Source organism: Eleutherodactylus coqui, chromosome 2 (assembly GCF_035609145.1).
Source record: "Eleutherodactylus coqui strain aEleCoq1 chromosome 2, aEleCoq1.hap1, whole genome shotgun sequence".
Taxonomy (NCBI): Eukaryota; Metazoa; Chordata; class Amphibia; order Anura; family Eleutherodactylidae; genus Eleutherodactylus; species Eleutherodactylus coqui.
In genome coordinates, this window is record NC_089838.1 from 344,270,884 (window position 1) to 344,288,726 (window position 17,843).

The 17,843-nt window shown below is 49.8% G+C and overlaps 1 protein-coding gene and 1 long non-coding RNA gene across 3 annotated transcripts in view; one reads left to right on the plus strand and one right to left on the minus strand.

Moving 5' to 3' along the window:
- Positions 1–481: 481 nt before the first annotated feature.
- Positions 482–5,744, plus strand: MEPCE (methylphosphate capping enzyme). Of its 2 annotated transcripts, none has more exons than XM_066593939.1 (5): positions 482–533; positions 808–2,304; positions 2,855–3,073; positions 3,143–3,269; positions 5,524–5,744. In XM_066593939.1, the coding sequence occupies exons 2-5, from the start codon at positions 1,027–1,029 to the stop codon at positions 5,604–5,606; spliced, it is 1,707 nt and encodes a 568-aa protein (XP_066450036.1). In that variant the 5' UTR covers positions 482–533; positions 808–1,026; the 3' UTR covers positions 5,607–5,744. The 2 variants fall into 2 exon arrangements, with proteins under 2 accessions (XP_066450036.1, XP_066450037.1); XM_066593940.1 differs by lacking the exon at positions 482–533 and adding an exon at positions 627–719.
- Positions 5,745–7,480: 1,736 nt separating this feature from the next.
- Positions 7,481–17,843, minus strand: part of LOC136610925 (uncharacterized) — a 47,681-nt gene continuing 37,318 nt past the window's right edge. Inside the window, exons 2-3 of the long non-coding RNA XR_010790200.1 lie at positions 8,408–8,500; positions 7,481–8,293 (exon numbers count right to left, since the gene is read on the minus strand). This is a non-coding gene — a long non-coding RNA (uncharacterized lncRNA). The remainder of the gene's footprint in view (positions 8,294–8,407; positions 8,501–17,843) is intronic.

Genomic DNA, 17,843 nt, shown 5'->3' on the forward strand with positions numbered 1-17,843 from the left:
GAAGAGGAGAGAAAGCAGAGACGACACCAAAACGTAAGGAGAGAGGGCGGGGAGCTGAGACTACATCTCCCGGCATGCCCTGGGCGCCGCCAAGGCCCCCTCAATCGCACGGGAGGCGTCCCTGGCTCGTCCTGACGCGATTTGTCCGGTCGGGTCGATTTAACAGAGAGACTGCGTTTTGTTTCCCGACTTCTCAGAGGCAGCTACAGCCGAGGCGATTACGTGTCGGTGGGAGGACGCAGATCAGGGCCGCAGAGCGCGTGACGCGCTCGGGTTGTTTAGGCACCGCCGAGGGCGACTGTCACAATGTTTACGTTTCTGATTGGTGTAAAACTGGGGGCGTATCCCCCCTTCGCACATTATTATTGGCTCGTTTTGTCCTTCAATCTTAATCACGTGGTCAAAACTCAGCAGGAAAGGGGGCCTTGGTTGCCGTGACGTCAGAGCAGTGGGCGGGGTACAATTCGCCTATATAAGAGCGTGCACGGCGTGAAGTCGCACACAGACTCGCCTGCTGTCTCCTTGCTTTTCAGGTGCGCTGTGGTGGGGGCGTGGTCGGCGGTACGCATGCGCATAGCGGAAGCTAACTAGAAGCTTCGCTATTGGCTGTAGCGAGTCGATTAGCTAGGGGGCGGTGTTGGCAGAGAGTATATAAATAAGGGCGCTCCCCCCGCCATTTCGGTCAGTAGTCAGCAGTCGCTGAGGGGGTTGGGACAGTTGTAAGTTTAGCTGACAGTTTGCTGCCTTGTGTCCTGTCAGGGGCTCAGTGGAGGAGCTGCAGAATAACTCATCACTTTTCTCTTCCAGGCTCCGCCTCTCTCACTTTTGAAGACCGTTCTTGTGGACAAACTGCTCAGGGGTGTGTCTGTTTGGAAGAGGGCGTGGCCTATTAAAGCCCCACCTTCTAGGAGTCTGCGTGGGCAGTAGAGGGGCCCGGTGGCCCCAGGATGTGTGCCGCGCGGCTGTGAAGGCGGATGGATTAGCGTTGGGACTTCGCTGCGCGCCGGCCGTCTCCCGGAGGCACCCATGCAGGTTCTGCTGGAAATGGCGTCCTCTTCTGAAACGTTGCAGCACGCTGTTCCCGCTGGCAGTAATGATGGCGAAAAGACTTTTTTGGCTCCACCCCCTGCCCCTCCCCCGCAGGCAGATTCCCAGCACCGAGGCATGAAGGAGGGGCTAGAGCAGCACCCGCCGCGGGTCCCGCGAAACGGATTCCAGGGCAAGAGACGCAACAGCTTCAACGTCGGCTTCAAACACCCGACTCCCTTCAAGCGGCGGCGGCGGGTCAACTCCGAGTGCGACCCCGTCTTACCCTCCAACTTCCTGCTCGGTGGGAACATCTTCGACCCTCTGAACCTCAATAGCCTTCTGGATGAGGAGGTGAGCCGCACCCTCAACGCCGAGACCCCCAAGTCGTCTCCTCTGCCGAGTCGGAACCGCGATCCGGTGGAGATCCTCATCCCCAAGGACATGAGCGACCCGCTGAGCCTCAACACCGGCTCCGGGGACATGGAGCTTCTGCTGTCCCCCCTGAAGAGCGGCCGGAAACGGCATCGGCACCGCCATCACCTGTCGGCGGACGGCCCCAGCAAGGTGCCCGCGGTGCCCGAGGCCGAAGCCGTGCCGGAGGAGCTCCGACCGTACGAACTCAACACCACCATAAACTGCCGGGACGAAGTCGTCGCTCTACCGGCCCTGGAAGCCGAGAACCTTGATGGATCTGCGCCGCCCGCCAGCGGGTCAAGTGCGCCAGGGTCGCGCCACCGGAAGAGGAGGAGGACCTCCAGCAAATCTGAAGGCAGGCAGTGCAGCCCCGAGAAGGGCAAGAACTTGGCAAGTGTGGTGGCGGCCGTGAAGCCACAAGGTGGCGCTGAGGCCTCCAAGGTCTCGTGTCGTGGGGTGCGAGCCAAGGGCAAGGACAAAACGCGTTTCCAGTTTGGCAATTACTGCCGTTACTACGGGTACCGGAACCCGTCACATTCGGACGACCAGCGCCTGCGGGCGCTGCGGCCAGAGTGGTTCCGTAACAAGGCCGTGCTGGACGTTGGGTGCAATGTGGGCCACATGACGCTGAGCGTGGCCCTGAAACTAGAGCCCTCGCGGATCGTAGGGCTGGACATTGATGGCTCCCTGATACAGGCCGCCCGCCAGAACATCAGACATTACCTTTCTTCAAAAGGCGGCGGTTTCCCTGCAGCGCTGGCCGCTACCCGAGGACCCATCGCAGCCCCGAGCATTCCCGCTGGCGCCAGCCGGGAGAGCGGGGACAGCGGCACGTTTCCGCACAACGTTGTGTTCGTGAAGGTGAGAGCGCCTCGGGTGGAGGGATGCGGGCAGGAAGGTGAGAGCGCCTCGGGTGGAGGGATGCGGGCAGGAAGGTGAGAGCGCCTCGGGTGGAGGGATGCGGGCAGGAAGGTGAGAGCGCCTCGGGTGGAGGGATGCGGGCAGGAAGCGTGTCCTGGCTGTGGCACAACGGGCGGTCGGGGGTCCAAAGTTACCTCAGACCACTGCGATGCCACCCAGTACCCCCTGGGGTGATAATGGGCTGCCAGATGCCGCTGATCCAGTGGGAATAAAGCTGTCAGTCCCTGCTCACATCAGATGTGTGTGGCCCCAGATTGGCCTCCTGGGGACCCGGTGGGTGTCGCTGTAGCCCTGGGTGGGGTGTACCATTATACTGCAGGGGCAGCACACTAGATTAGTGATTCACCGATGACCTACAGATCGCCTCCAGACTAGGAGGGGCATAATGTAGGGGGCGGAGCTTCTGGTCTGCATCGGAGATGGCAGCTGGTCGAAGCGCCCCCTAGTGGCGCTGCCTCTTGTTTTCTGATGGCTGTTCTCACTGCCGCAGGGTAATTACGTGCCGGATCGGGACGAGCTGCTGGAGGTGCAGCGACCGGAGTACGACGTCATCATGTGCCTGAGCGTCACCAAGTGGATCCACCTCAACTGGGGCGACGACGGCCTGAAGCGGATGTTTAAGAGAATGTACCGCCACCTGCGCCCCGGGGGCATCCTCATCCTGGAGCCGCAGCCCTGGTCGTCCTACGGCAAGAGGAAGAAGCTGACGGTAAGTGACGGGGCCGGCGGGATGATGGGGGTGATGACTCCGGCACTAACCGGCTTGTACTCTGTGCAGGAAACCATCTACAAGAACTACTGTAGGATCTCGCTGCGGCCGGAGCAGTTCACCACCTACCTCATGACCGCCGACGTAGGTTTCTCCAGCTACGAGCTGCTCGCCACGCCGTGCACCACCGCAAAAGGTAATTCTATCCGATGTTACTCTTAAGGGGGCTGTCTGCTATATACCCACATACAATAGCCTGTATGTACCCCAATGTGCACCTCCGTCTGGGGTTCCTCCTTTCTCCGTTTACCCCCTCCATCTGGGGTTCCTTCTACTTCCGTCCCAGCATCCGTCTGGGGTTCATCCTTCCTCCGTCCCCCCCCCCCCCCCCATCTCCCTCCGGTCTTCTCTCCTCCATCTGGCGTCCCCCCTCCTCTGACTTGGGTTTCTCTTTCCTCCCTCCGTCTGGGGTCCCCTACTCCGTCCTCTGTCCGTCCGCCCCCCCCCTTCCCTTCCCTAACTCCTCCCTTTGTCCGTCCGCCCCTTCCCTTCCCTAACTCCTCCCTTTGTCCGTCCGCCCCTTCCCTTCCCTAACTCCTCCCTTTGTCCGGTCGCCCCCCCTTCCCTTCCCTAACTCCTCCCTTTGTCCGGTCGCCCCCCCCCCCCCTTCCCTAACTCCTCCCTTTGTCCGGTCGCCCTTCCCTAACGCCCCCCTTCCCTTCCCTAACTCCTCCCTTTGTCCGTTCGCCCCCCCTTCCCTTCCCTAACTCCTCCCTTTGTCCGTTTGCCCCCCTTCCCTAACTCCTCCCTTTGTCCGTTTGCCCCCCCTGCCCTAACTCCTCCCTTTGTCCGTTTGCCCCCCCTCCTGCCCTAACTCCTCCCTTTGTCCGTTTGCCCCCCTTCCCTAACTCCTCCCTTTGTCCGTTTGCCCCCCCTTCCCTAACTCCTCCCTTTGTCCGTTTGCCCCCCCTCCTGCCCTAACTCCTCCCTTTGTCCGTTTGCCCCCCCTTCCCTAACTCCTCCCTTTGTCCGTTTGCCCCCCCTCCTGCCCTAACTCCTCCCTTTGTCCGTTTGCCCCCCTCCTGCCCTAACTCCTCCCTTTGTCCGTTTGCCCCCCCCCCTGCCCTAACTCCTCCCTTTGTCCGTTTGCCCCCCCTTCCCTTCCCTAACTCCTCCCTTTGTCCGTTTGCCCCCCTCCTGCCCTAACTCCTCCCTTTGTCCGTTTGCCCCCCCCTGCCCTAACTCCTCCCTTTGTCCGTTTGCCCCCCCTTCCCTTCCCTAACTCCTCCCTTTGTCCGTTTGCCCCCCCTTCCCTTCCCTAACTCCTCCCTTTGTCCGTTTGCCCCCCCTTCCCTTCCCTAACTCCTCCCTTTGTCCGTTTGCCCCCCCTTCCCTTCCCTAACTCCTCCCTTTGTCCGTTTGCCCCCCCTTCCCTTCCCTAACTCCTCCCTTTGTCCGTTTGCCCCCCCTTCCCTTCCCTAACTCCTCCCTTTGTCCGTTTGCCCCCCCTTCCCTGCCCTAACTCCTCCCTTTGTCCGTTTGCCCCCCCTGCCCTAACTCCTCCCTTTGTCCGTTTGCCCCCCCTTCCCTTCCCTAACTCCTCCCTTTGTCCGTTTGCCCCCCCTTCCCTTCCCTAACTCCTCCCTTTGTCCGTTTGCCCCCCCTGCCCTAACTCCTCCCTTTGTCCGTTTGCCCCCCCTCCTGCCCTAACTCCTCCCTTTGTCCGGTTGCCCCCCCCCTGCCCTAACTCCTCCCTTTGTCCGGTTGCCCCCCCCTGCCCTAACTCCTCCCTTTGTCCGGTTGCCCCCCCCCCGCCCTGCTTTAACTCCTCCCTTTGTCCGGTTGCCCCCCCCTGCCCTAACTCCTCCCTTTGTCCGGTTGCCCCCCCCCCCCTGCCCTAACTCCTCCCTTTGTCTGGTTGCCCCCCCCCCTGCCCTAACTCCTCCCTTTGTCTGGTTGCCCCCCCCCTGCCCTAACTCCTCCCTTTGTCTGGTCGCCCCCCCCCCCCCCTGCCCTAACTCCTCCCTTTGTCCGGTCGCCCCCCCCCCCCTGCCCTAACTCCTCCCTTTGTCCGGTCGCCCCCCCCCCCCTGCCCTAACTCCTCCCTTTGTCCGGTCGCCCCCCCCTGCCCTAACTCCTCCCTTTGTCCGGTCGCCCCCCCTGCCCTAACTCCTCCCTTTGTCCGGTCGCCCCCCCTGCCCTAACTCCTCCCTTTGTCCGGTCGCCCCCCCTGCCCTAACTCCTCCCTTTGTCCGTCCGCGCGCCCCCCCCTGCCCTTCCCTAACTCCTCCCTTTGTCCGTCCGCGCGCCCCCCCTGCCCTTCCCTAACTCCTCCCTTTGTCCGTCCGCGCGCCCCCCCCTTCCCTTCCCTAGCTCCTCCCTTTGTCCGTTCGTCCGCTACTCCTCCCCCCTTCCCGCTGGCTTATGTATCTCTTGTCTCCTCCCTGCAGGGTTCCAGCGATCCATCTATGCTTTCCACAAGTCCGCCGCCCGGGAGCCGCCGCCGCCGGCCGCTGACTCGCTCCGGGGTTAGAGGGGGACAGTTTGTTTTTTTACAGCCATTTTCTTTTGTATGGTTTTCGGGGGAGGGGGAGAGTTTATTTTTTGCATTTCTCGGGATTTCCTTCGCCTGTTGCAGGGATATTTGCAGAATATAATCCGTTCTACAACACTGTCTCGTCTCTTTACTAGCGGCTGATAACTGTGGACACTAGCTGATCACTATAGATAGAAAGGGCTGCTCTGTACTGTGTCAGGCAGCAGCTGCTAAAGGCTGCGATGGGTCCAGGCTACAGTTCACATGTCCACTAGAGGGCAGCATAAAGCTACTACTCCCATCATCCCACGCCTATAAGAGCCTCCCCCAACCGGGAATCTATCATCAGAGCACTTGCATCCCACCTGATAATTCACTACATTGTAACAAAACCTCAGCTGTGTCAGTGGGTCAGGTTTTCAGTCTCTAGGTATAAATCTCTATTCCCTGACAGCAAGCAGAACACTAGTAGAAAAGGGCAAGAAACTGAAACACTTTGTGAAAGGTGTTGTCCAATGTTAGAAAAAAAATGTCTGCTTTCTTACAAGCACAGCGCCCCCCTTGTCTTCCAGCTGTGTGAAGGTATTGCAGTAGAGATTGGCTGCTTTGTCTAGCGCCCCCTGGCAAGTAGGGTTGGGTGCTGCAGCTTAAGTCTGCTGACCCTGAACGATCCTTTCAGGAATGCTTTAATCACCTTCCAGGCATCCCACCCTATAGCGCCCCCAGAAGGGGTGGAGCACGGTGCAAGCACTTAACCTGCAGCAGCGGCGGCACCCCGCCCATGCCCGTCGGGTCACAAGGGCGAGTGCAATATCAAGCAGAGAAACTCCTCCCGCTACGGCGCTCGCCAACATTGTACCCGCGGCTGTGAGACGGTTTCCATTCCAGAACACATGGCTGTGCTGACGAGGCGGTTCCCAGGGGGCGCCATTCTACACATGTAACTCGGGCCGAGATACGCACACACGAACGGACGTAGTCAGGCGCGGGAAACAGGAACGCGCAATAGCAACACTGCGCCGTTTACACGTACGCCTGGCGACAGGAGCCCTAAGAGCTGCCACGGGCGTACGTGTCCGCTGTACAGGTTACAGCCTCTGCCCGCGGCACCACGTACGTGCTGCGATTGGCACTATGCATGCGCGATTATGGGGGCACGCTAACGCTACTGCATTGCCTCCATGGCGCAGGCTAGACGCGAGCGTAATGCACAGTGACAATCCTCCGTGTCAACGAGCCCCAATGGGGAGGGGAAACACGAAGAGCGGCGTTCAAAAGGATGGTCCAACGCACAAAACTGGCGCCACATTGTAGTGAGTGTAGGCCGTAATGTAACGGGACAATGCAGGCAGAAGCGTCGCGGCTGAGAGGCGGGCGCGCCCCTAATTTGACTCCAGTTCTTGATAGATTGAAAAACCCCAAGTGGCTGAAGGCTGGAGCTGCTGGGAGCTGTAGTTCCCCTGTCTTGCCAGAATCTGTTACTGCATGCAGGCAGCCAGAGTGCGGCTCCATGATGTAGGAGTGACGTCCCCCGGTGGCACCGCCTCGCTGCAGACAACGCTCCACTTTACAGCATGCTGTAAGGTGAGACTTAAAGAAGCAGCATCATGCCTGACATCTAGTGGCCATTCTGGAAACTACACCTAATGCCATATAGTTTGTAACCAATCAGAAGGGAACAGAAATAATGCTGGCAGCCCATCATTGTGACGGCACCACTGGGGGGCGTCTCACCAGCCGCCACATTACGTACGCTGACTGCAGGCCTCACTAGAATAACGCCGGCTCACAGCTCAACCATCTGACCCCAGGACACAGACCATTAGACATACATCATCATACATGAAGAAGAAGTAAGTGACCCCAGCCAACACCATTATTAATGAGCTTTATTAATCTTTGGGTACCAGTTGGATTAGCGCAGTGGGTGGGGCCTGTAGTTCAATCCAAACATACCGCTGACCAATAGCAGAGGAGGGGCACCCTACCCAAACTTCACGGCTCCACCCCCTGCGCAGTGGAGAGGATAGAGAGGAGAATTCAGCCTCAGCTGAAGTCCTGGCACCTGCAGTACCGCATGAACTGCGGTGGGGTCACTGAGTGCGGTACTGCATGGACAGCGGCGGGGTCACTGCGTGCGGTACTGCACGGACAGCGGCGGGGTCACTGAGTGCGGTACTGCACGGACAGCGGCGGGGTCACTGAGTGCGGCACTGCACGGACAGCGGCGGGGTCACTGAGTGCGGCACTGCACGGACAGCGGCGGGGTCACTGAGTGCGGCACTGCACGGACAGCGGCGGGGTCACTGAGTGCGGCACTGCACGGACAGCGGCGGGGTCACTGAGTGCGGCACTGCACGGACAGCGGCGGGGTCACTGAGTGCGGCACTGCACGGACAGCGGCGGGGTCACTGAGTGCGGCACTGCACGGACAGCGGCGGGGTCACTGAGTGCGGCACTGCACGGACAGCGGCGGGGTCACTGAGTGCGGCACTGCACGGACAGCGGCGGGGTCACTGAGTGCGGCACTGCACGGACAGCGGCGGGGTCACTGAAAGCGGCACTGCACGGACAGCGGCGGGGTCACTGAGTGCGGCACTGCACGGACAGCGGCGGGGTCACTGCGCGTGGCCCTCAAACGCTTCAGATACGAGGAGGAGCCGACGCTGAAACTGCATCCAAACCTGAAGAGACAGAAAGACTTCCATTACAATGTACACCCACAAGGGACAAAGGCCAACATCCAGAAGTGTGTGCCTACATCCCTTCTGTATCACCCTGCAGGGGGCAGTACCTACCTGTGACAGTTTTTCGATCTCCCCGCTCATCATCCCCCAGGCTTTCAGATTGAAGTTCAGCACAGACATGAGCAGCGCAGCTTCCTCCAGACCCTGCAGGAGGGTGAAGTATAGCGGTATATTATATAGTACAGGAGGGTGAGGTGTAGTATAGCGGTATATTCTATAGTAGAGGAGGGTGAGGTGAAGTATAGCGGTATATTATATAGTACGGGAGGGTGAGGTGTAGTATAGCAGTATATTCTATAGTACAGGAGGGTGAGGTGTAGTATAGCAGTATATTCTATAGTACAGGAGGGTGAGATGTAGTATAGCGGTATATTCTATAGTAGAGGAGGGTGAGGTGTAGTATAGCGGTATATTCTATAGTAGAGGAGGGTGAGGTGTAGTATAGCGGTATATTCTATAGTAGAGGAGGGTGAGGTGTAGTATAGCAGTATATTCTATAGTACAGGAGGGTGAGGTATAGTATAGCTGTATATTCTATAGTGCAGGAGGGTGAGGTGTAGTATAGCGGTATATTCTATGGTACAGGAGGGTGAGGTGTAGTATAGCAGTATATTCTATAGTGCAGGAGGGTGAGGTGTAGTATAGCGGTATATTCTATAGTAGAGGAGGGTGAGGTGTAGTATAGCGGTATATTCTATAGTAGAGGAGGGTGAGATGTAGTATAGCAGTATATTCTATAGTACAGGAGGGTGAGGTATAGTATAGCTGTATATTCTATAGTGCAGGAGGGTGAGGTGTAGTATAGCGGTATATTCTATGGTACAGGAGGGTGAGGTGTAGTATAGCAGTATATTCTATAGTACAGGAGGGTGAGGTGTAGTATAGCAGTATATTCTATAGTACAGGAGGGTTAGGTGTAGTATAGCAGTATATTCTATAGTACAGTAGGGTGAGATGTAGTATAGCAGTATATACTATAGTACAGGAGGGTGAGGTGTAGTATAGCGGTATATTCTATAGTACAGGAGGGTGAGGTGTAGTATAGCAGTATATTCTATAGTACAGTAGGGTGAGGTGTAGTATAGCAGTATATTCTATAGTACAGGAGGGTGACGTATAGTATAGCAGTATATTCTATAGTACAGGAGGGTGAGGTGTAGTATAGCGGTATATTCTATCGTACAGGAGGGTGAGGTGTAGTATAGCGGTGTATTCTATAGTACAGGAGGGTGAGGTGTAGTATAGCGGTATATTCTATAGTACAGGAGGGTGAGGTGTAGTATAGCGGTATATTCTATAGTACAGTAGGGTGAGATGTAGTATCGCGGTATATTCTATAGTACAGGAGGGTGAGGTGTAGTATAGCGGTATATTCTATACTACAGGAGGGTGAGGTATAGTATAGCAGTATATTCTATAGTACAGGAGGGTGAGGTGAAGTATAGCGGTATATTCTATAGTACAGGAGGGTGAGGTGTAGTATAGCGGTATATTCTATAGTACGGGAGGGTGAGGTGTAGTATAGCAGTATATTCTATAGTACAGGTGGGTGAGGTGTAGTATAGCGGTATATTCTATAGTACAGGAGGGTGAGGTGTAGTATAGCGGTATATTCTATAGTACAGGAGGGTGAGATGTAGTATAGCAGTATATTCTATAGTACAGGAGGGTGAGGTGTAGTATAGCGGTATATTCTATAGTACAGGAGGGTGAGGTGTAGTATAGCGGTATATTCTATAGTACAGTAGGGTGAGATGTAGTATAGCGGTATATTCTATAGTACAGGAGGGTGAGGTGTAGTATAGCGGTATATTCTATAGTACAGGAGGGTGAGGTATAGTATAGCAGTATATTCTATAGTACAGGAGGGAGAGGTGTAGTATAGCAGTATATTCTATAGTACAGGAGGGTGAGGTGTAGTATAGCAGTATATTCTATGGTAGAGGAGGGTGAGGTGTAGCATAGGGTATATTCTATAGTACAGGAGGGTGAGGTGTAGTATAGCGGTATATTCTATTGTACAGGAGGGTGAGGTATAGTATAGCAGTATATTCTATAGTAGAGAAGGGTGAGGTATAGTATAGCGGTATATTCTATAGTACAGGAGGGTGAGGTGTAGTATAGCAGTATATTCTATAGTAGAGGAGGGTGAGGTATAGTATAGCGGTATATTCTATAGTACAGGAGGGTAAGGTATAGTATAAGAGTATATTCTATAGTACAGGAGGGTGAGGTGTAGTATAGCAGTATATTCAATAGTACAGGAGGGTGAGGTGTAGTAATGCAGTATATTCTATAGTACAGGAGGGTGAGGTGTAGTATCGCGGTATATTCTATAGTACAGGAGGGTGAGGTGTAGTATAGCGGTATATTCTATAGAACAGGAGGGTGAGGTATAATATAGCAGGATATTCTATAGTACAGGAGGGTGAGGTGTAGTATAGCGGCATATTCTATAGTACAGGAGGGTGAGGTGTAGTATAGCAGTATATTCTATAGTACAGGAGGGTGAGGTATAGTATAGCAGTATATTCTATAGTGCAGGAGGGTGAGGTATAGTATAGCGGTATATTCTATAGTACAGGAGGGTGAGGTATAATATAGCGGTATATTCTATAGTACAGGAGGGTGAGGTATAGTATAGCGGCATATTCTATAGTACAGGAGGGTGAGGTGTAGTATAGCAGTATATTCTATAGTACAGGAGGGTGAGGTATAGTATAGCAGTATATTCTATAGTGCAGGAGGGTGAGGTGTAGTATAGCAGTATATTCTATAGTACAGGAGGGTGAGGTGTAGTATAGAAGTATATTCTATAGTACAGGAGGGTGAGGTATAGCAGTATATTCTATAGTGCAGGAGGGTGAGGTATAGTATAGCAGTATATTCTATAGTACAGGAGGGTGAGGTATAGCAGTATATTCTATAGTGCAGGAGGGTGAGGTATAGTATAGCAGTATATTCTATAGTACAGGAGGGTGAGGTGTAGTATAGCGGTATATTCTATAGTACAGGAGGGTGAGGTGTAGTATAGCAGTATATTCTATGGTAGAGGAGGGTGAGGTGTAGCATAGGGTATATTCTATAGTACAGGAGGGTGAGGTATAGTATAGCAGTATATTCTATAGTGCAGGAGGGTGAGGTGTAGTATAGCAGTATATTCTATTGTACAGGAGGGTGAGGTGTAGTATAGCGGTATATTCTATAGTACAGGAGGGTGAGTTGTAGTATAGCAGTATATTCTATAGTACAGGAGGGTGAGGTGTAGTATAGAAGTATATTCTATAGTACAGGAGGGTGAGGTATAGCAGTATATTCTATAGTGCAGGAGGGTGAGGTATAGTATAGCAGTATATTCTATAGTACAGGAGGGTGAGGTATAGCAGTATATTCTATAGTGCAGGAGGGTGAGGTATAGTATAGCAGTATATTCTATAGTACAGGAGGGTGAGGTGTAGTATAGCGGTATATTCTATAGTACAGGAGGGAGAGGTGTAGTATAGCAGTATATTCTATAGTACAGGAGGGTGAGGTGTAGTATAGCAGTATACTCTATAGTACAGCAGGGTGAGGTGTAGCATAGCTGTATATACTATAGTACAGTAGGGTGAGATGTAGTATAGCGGTATATTCTATAGTACAGGAGGGTGAGGTGTAGTATAGCAGTATATTCTATAGTACAGGAGGGTGAGGTGTAGTATAGCAGTATATTCTATAGTACAGGAGGGTGAGGTATAGTATAGCAGTATATTCTATAGTACAGGAGGGTGAGGTATAGTATAGCAGTATATTCTATAGTACAGGAGGGTGAGGTATAGTATAGCGGTATATTCTATAGTACAGGAGGGTGAGGTGTAGTATAGCGGTATATTCTATAGTACAGGTGGGTGAGGTATAGTATAGCGGTATATTCTATAGTACAGAAGGGTGAGATATAATATAGCGGTATATACTATAGTACAGGAGGGTGAGGTGTAGTATAGCAGTATACTCTATAGTACAGGAGGGTGAGGTGTAGTATTGCGGTATATTCTATAGTACAGGAGGGTGAGGTGTAGTATTGCGGTATATTCTATAGTACAGGAGGGTGAGGTGTAGTATAGCGGTATATTCTATAGTACAGGAGGGTGAGCTGTAGTATAGCGGTATATTCTATAGTAGTGGAGGGTGAGGTGTAGTATAGCGGTATATTCTATAGTACAAGAGAGTGAGGTATAGTATAGCGGTATATTCTATAGTACAGAAGGGTGAGGTGTAGTATAGCGGTATATACTATAGTACAGGAGGGTGAGGTATAATAGAGTGGTATATTCTATAGTACAGGAGGGTGAGGTATAGTATAGCGGTATATTCTATAGTACAGAAGGGTGAGGTGTAGTATAGCGGTATATACTATAGTACAGGAGGGTGAGGTGTAGTATAGCGGTATATTCTATAGTACAGGAGGGTGAGGTATAGTATAGCGCTATATTCTATAGTACAGGAGGGTGAGGTATAATAGAGCGGTATATTGTATTGTACAGGAGGGTGAGGTGTAGTATAGAAGTATATTCTATAGTAGAGGAGGGTGAGGTATAAAAGAGCAGTATATTCTATAGTACAGGAGGGTGAGGTGTAGTATAGCAGTATATTCTATAGTACAGGAGGGTGAGGTATAGTATAGCAGTATATTCTATAGTACAGGAGGGTGAGGTGTAGTATAGCAGTATATTTTATAGTACAGGAGGGTGAGGTGTAGTATAACGGTATATTCTATAGTACAGGAGGGTGAGGTGTAGTAATGCAGTATATTCTATAGTACAGGAGGGTGAGGTGTAGTATAGCAGTATATTCTATAGTACAGGAGGGTGAGGTGTAGTATAGCGGTATATTTTATAGTACAGGAGGGTGAGATGTAGTATAGCGGTATACTCTATTGTACAGGAGGGTGAGGTGTAGTATAGCAGTATATTCTATAGTACAGTAGGGTGAGATGTAGTATAGCGGTATATTCTATAGTACAGGAGGGTGAGGTGTAGTATAGCGGTATATTCTATAGTACAAGAGGGTGAGGTATAGTATAGCGGTATATTCTATACTACAGGAGGGTGAGGTATAGTATAGCAGTATATTCTATAGTACAGGAGGGTGAGGTGTAGTATAGCGGTATATTCTATAGTACAGGAGGGTGAGGTGTAGTATAGCAGTATACTCTATAGTACAGGAGGGTGAGGTGTAGTATAGCGGTATATTCTATAGTACAGGAGGGTGAGGTGTAGTATAGCGGTATATTCTATAGTACAGGAGGGTGAGGTATAGTATAGCAGTATATTCTATGGTAGAGGAGGGTGAGGTGTAGTATAGGGTATATTCTATAGTACAGGAGGGTGAGGTGTAGTATAGCGGTATATTCTATTGTACAGGAGGGTGAGGTATAGTATAGCAGTATATTCTATAGTAGAGAAGGGTGAGGTGTAGTATAGCAGTATACTCTATAGTACAGCAGGGTGAGGTGTAGCATAGCTGTATATTCTATAGTACAGGAGGGTGAGGTATAGTATAGCAGTATATTCTATAGTACAGGAGGGTGAGGTATAGTATAGCAGTATATTCTATAGTACAGGAGGGTGAGGTATAGTATAGCAGTATATTCTATAGTACAGGAGGGTGAGGTATAGTATAGCAGTATATTCTATAGTACAGGAGGGTGAGGTATAGTATAGCGGTATATTCTATAGTACAGGAGGGTGAGGTGTAGTATAGCGGTATATTCTATAGTACAGGTGGGTGAGGTATAGTATAGCGGTATATTCTATAGTACAGAAGGGTGAGATATAATATAGCGGTATATACTATAGTACAGGAGGGTGAGGTGTAGTATAGCAGTATACTCTATAGTACAGGAGGGTGAGGTGTAGTATTGCGGTATATTCTATAGTACAGGAGGGTGAGGTGTAGTATTGCGGTATATTCTATAGTACAGGAGGGTGAGGTGTAGTATAGCGGTATATTCTATAGTACAGGAGGGTGAGCTGTAGTATAGCGGTATATTCTATAGTAGTGGAGGGTGAGGTGTAGTATAGCGGTATATTCTATAGTACAAGAGAGTGAGGTATAGTATAGCGGTATATTCTATAGTACAGAAGGGTGAGGTGTAGTATAGCGGTATATACTATAGTACAGGAGGGTGAGGTGTAGTATAGCGGTATATTCTATAGTACAGGAGGGTGAGGTATAGTATAGCGCTATATTCTATAGTACAGGAGGGTGAGGTATAATAGAGCGGTATATTGTATTGTACAGGAGGGTGAGGTGTAGTATAGAAGTATATTCTATAGTAGAGGAGGGTGAGGTATAAAAGAGCAGTATATTCTATAGTACAGGAGGGTGAGGTGTAGTATAGCAGTATATTTTATAGTACAGGAGGGTGAGGTGTAGTATAGCGGTATATTCTATAGTACAGGAGGGTGAGGTGTAGTAATGCAGTATATTCTATAGTACAGTAGGGTGAGGTGTAGTATAGCGGTATATTTTATAGTACAGGAGGGTGAGATGTAGTATAGCGGTATACTCTATTGTACAGGAGGGTGAGGTGTAGTATAGCAGTATACTCTATAGTACAGGAGGATCAGGTGTAGTATAGCAGTATATTTTAAAGTACAGGAGGGTGAGGTGTAGTATAGCGGTATATTCTATAGTACAGGAGGGTAAGGTATAGTATAGCAGTATATTCTATTGTACAGGAGGGTGAGGTGTAGTATAGCGGTATATTCTATAGTACAGGAGGGTGAGGTGTAGCATAGCTGTATATTCTATAGTACAGGAGGGTGAGTTGTAGTATAGCGGAATATTCTATAGTACGGGAGGGTGAGGTGTAGTATAGCGGTATATTCTATAGTAAAGGTGGGTGAGGTATAGTATAGCAGTATCTTCTATAGTACAGAAGGGTGAGGTGTAGTACAGCAGTATATTCTATAGTACAGGAGGGTGAGGTGTAGTATAGCAGTATACTCTATAGTGCAGGAGGGTGAGGTGTAGTATAGCGGTATATTCTATAGTACAGGAGGGTGAGGTGTAGTATAGCGGTATATTCTATAGTACAGGAGGGTGAGGTGCAGTAATGCAGTATATTCTATAGTACAGTAGGGTGAGATGTAGTATAGCGGTATATTCTATTGTACAGGAGGGTGAGGTGTAGTATAGCAGTATATTCTATTGTACAGGAGGGTGAGGTGTAGTATAGCAGTATATTCTATTGTACAGGAGGGTGAGGTGTAGTATAGCAGTATATTCTATAGTACAGGAGGGTGAGGTGTAGTATAGCGGTATATTCTATAGTAAAGGTGGGTGAGGTATAGTATAGCAGTATCTTCTATAGTACAGGAGGGTGAGGTGTAGTATAGCAGTATATTCCATTGTACAGGAGGGTGAGGTGTAGTATAGCAGTATATTCTATGGTAGAGGAGGGTGAGGTGTAGTATAGCGGTATATTCTATAGTACAGGAGGGTGAGGTGTAGTATAGCGGTATATTCTATTGTACAGGAGGGTGAGGTATAGTATAGCAGTATATTCTATAGTAGAGAAGGGTGACGTATAGTATAGCGGTATATTCTATAGTACAGGAGGGTGAGGTATAGTATAAGAGTATATTCTATAGTACAGGAGGGTGAGGTGTAGTATAGCAGTATATTCTATAGTACAGGTGGGTGAGGTGTAGTATAGCAGTATATTCTATTGTACAGGAGGGTGAGGTGTAGTACAGCAGTATATTCTATGGTAGAGGAGGGTGAGGTGTAGTATAGCAATATATTCTATAGTACAGGAGGGTGAGGTGTAGTATAGCAGTATATTCTATGGTAGAGGAGGGTGAGGTGTAGTATAGCAATATATTCTATAGTACAGGAGGGTGAGGTGTAGTATAGCGGTATATTCTATTGTACAGGAGGGTGAGGTGTAGTATAGCAGTATATTCTATAGTACAGGTGGGTGAGGTGTAGTATAGCAGTATATTCTATTGTACAGGAGGGTGAGGTGTAGTACAGCAGTATATTCTATGGTAGAGGAGGGTGAGGTGTAGTATAGCAATATATTCTATAGTACAGGAGGGTGAGGTGTAGTATAGCAGTATATTCTATGGTAGAGGAGGGTGAGGTGTAGTATAGCAATATATTCTATAGTACAGGAGGGTGAGGTGTAGTATAGCGGTATATTCTATTGTACAGGAGGGTGAGGTGTAGTATAGCAGTATATTCTATAGTAGAGGAGGGTGAGGTATAGTATAGCGGTATATTCTATAGTACAGGAGGGTAAGGTATAGTATAAGAGTATATTCTATAGTACAGGAGGGTGAGGTGTAGTATAGCAGTATATTCTATAGTACAGGAGGGTGAGGTATAGTATAGCAGTATATTCTATTGTACAGGAGGGTGAGGTATAGTATAGCGGTATATTCTATAGTACAGGAGGGTGAGGTGTAGTATAGCAGTATATTCTATTGTACAGGAGGGTGAGGTGTAGTATAGCGGTATATTCTATAGTACAGGAGGGTGAGGTGTAGTATAGCAGAATATTCTACAGTACAGGAGGGTGAGGTGTAGTATAGCAGTATATTCTATAGTACAGGAGTATGAGGTGTAGTATAGCGGTATATTCTATAGTACAGGAGGGTGAGGTGTAGTATCGCGGTATATTCTATAGTACAGGAGGGTGAGGTGTAGTATCGCGGTATATTCTATAGTACAGGAGGGTGAAGTATAATATAGCAGAATATTCTATAGTACAGGAGGGTGAGGTGTAGTATCGCGGTATATTCTATAGTACAGGAGGGTGAGGTGTAGTATAGCGGTATATTCTATAGTACAGGAGGGTGAGGTATAATATAGCGGTATATTCTATAGTACAGGAGGGTGAGGTGTAGTATAGCGGTATATTCTATAGTACAGGAGGGTGAGATGTAGTATAGCGGTATATTCTATAGTACAGGAGGGTGAGGTGTAGTATAGCAGTATATTCTATAGTACAGGAGGGTGAGGTATAGCAGTATATTCTATAGTGCAGGAGGGTGAGGTATAGTATAGCAGTATATTCTATAGTGCAGGAGGGTGAGGTGTAGTATAGCAGTATATTCTATTGTACAGGAGGGTGAGGTGTAGTATAGCGGTATATTCTATACTACAGGAGGGTGAGGTATAGTATAGCAGTATATTCTATAGTACAGTAGGGTGAGGTGTAGTATAGCGGTATATTCTATAGTACAGGATGGTGAGGTATAGTATAGCAGTATATTCTATAGTACAGGAGAGTGAGGTGTAGTATAGTAGTATATTCTATAGTACAGGAGGGTGAGGTGTAGTATAGCGGTATATTCTATAGTACAGGAGGGTGAGGTGTAGTATAGTGGTATATTCTATAGTACAGGAAGGTGAGGTATAGTATAGTGGTATATTCTATAGTACAGGAGGGTGAGGTGTAGTATAGCAGTATATTCTATAGTACAGGAGGGTGAGG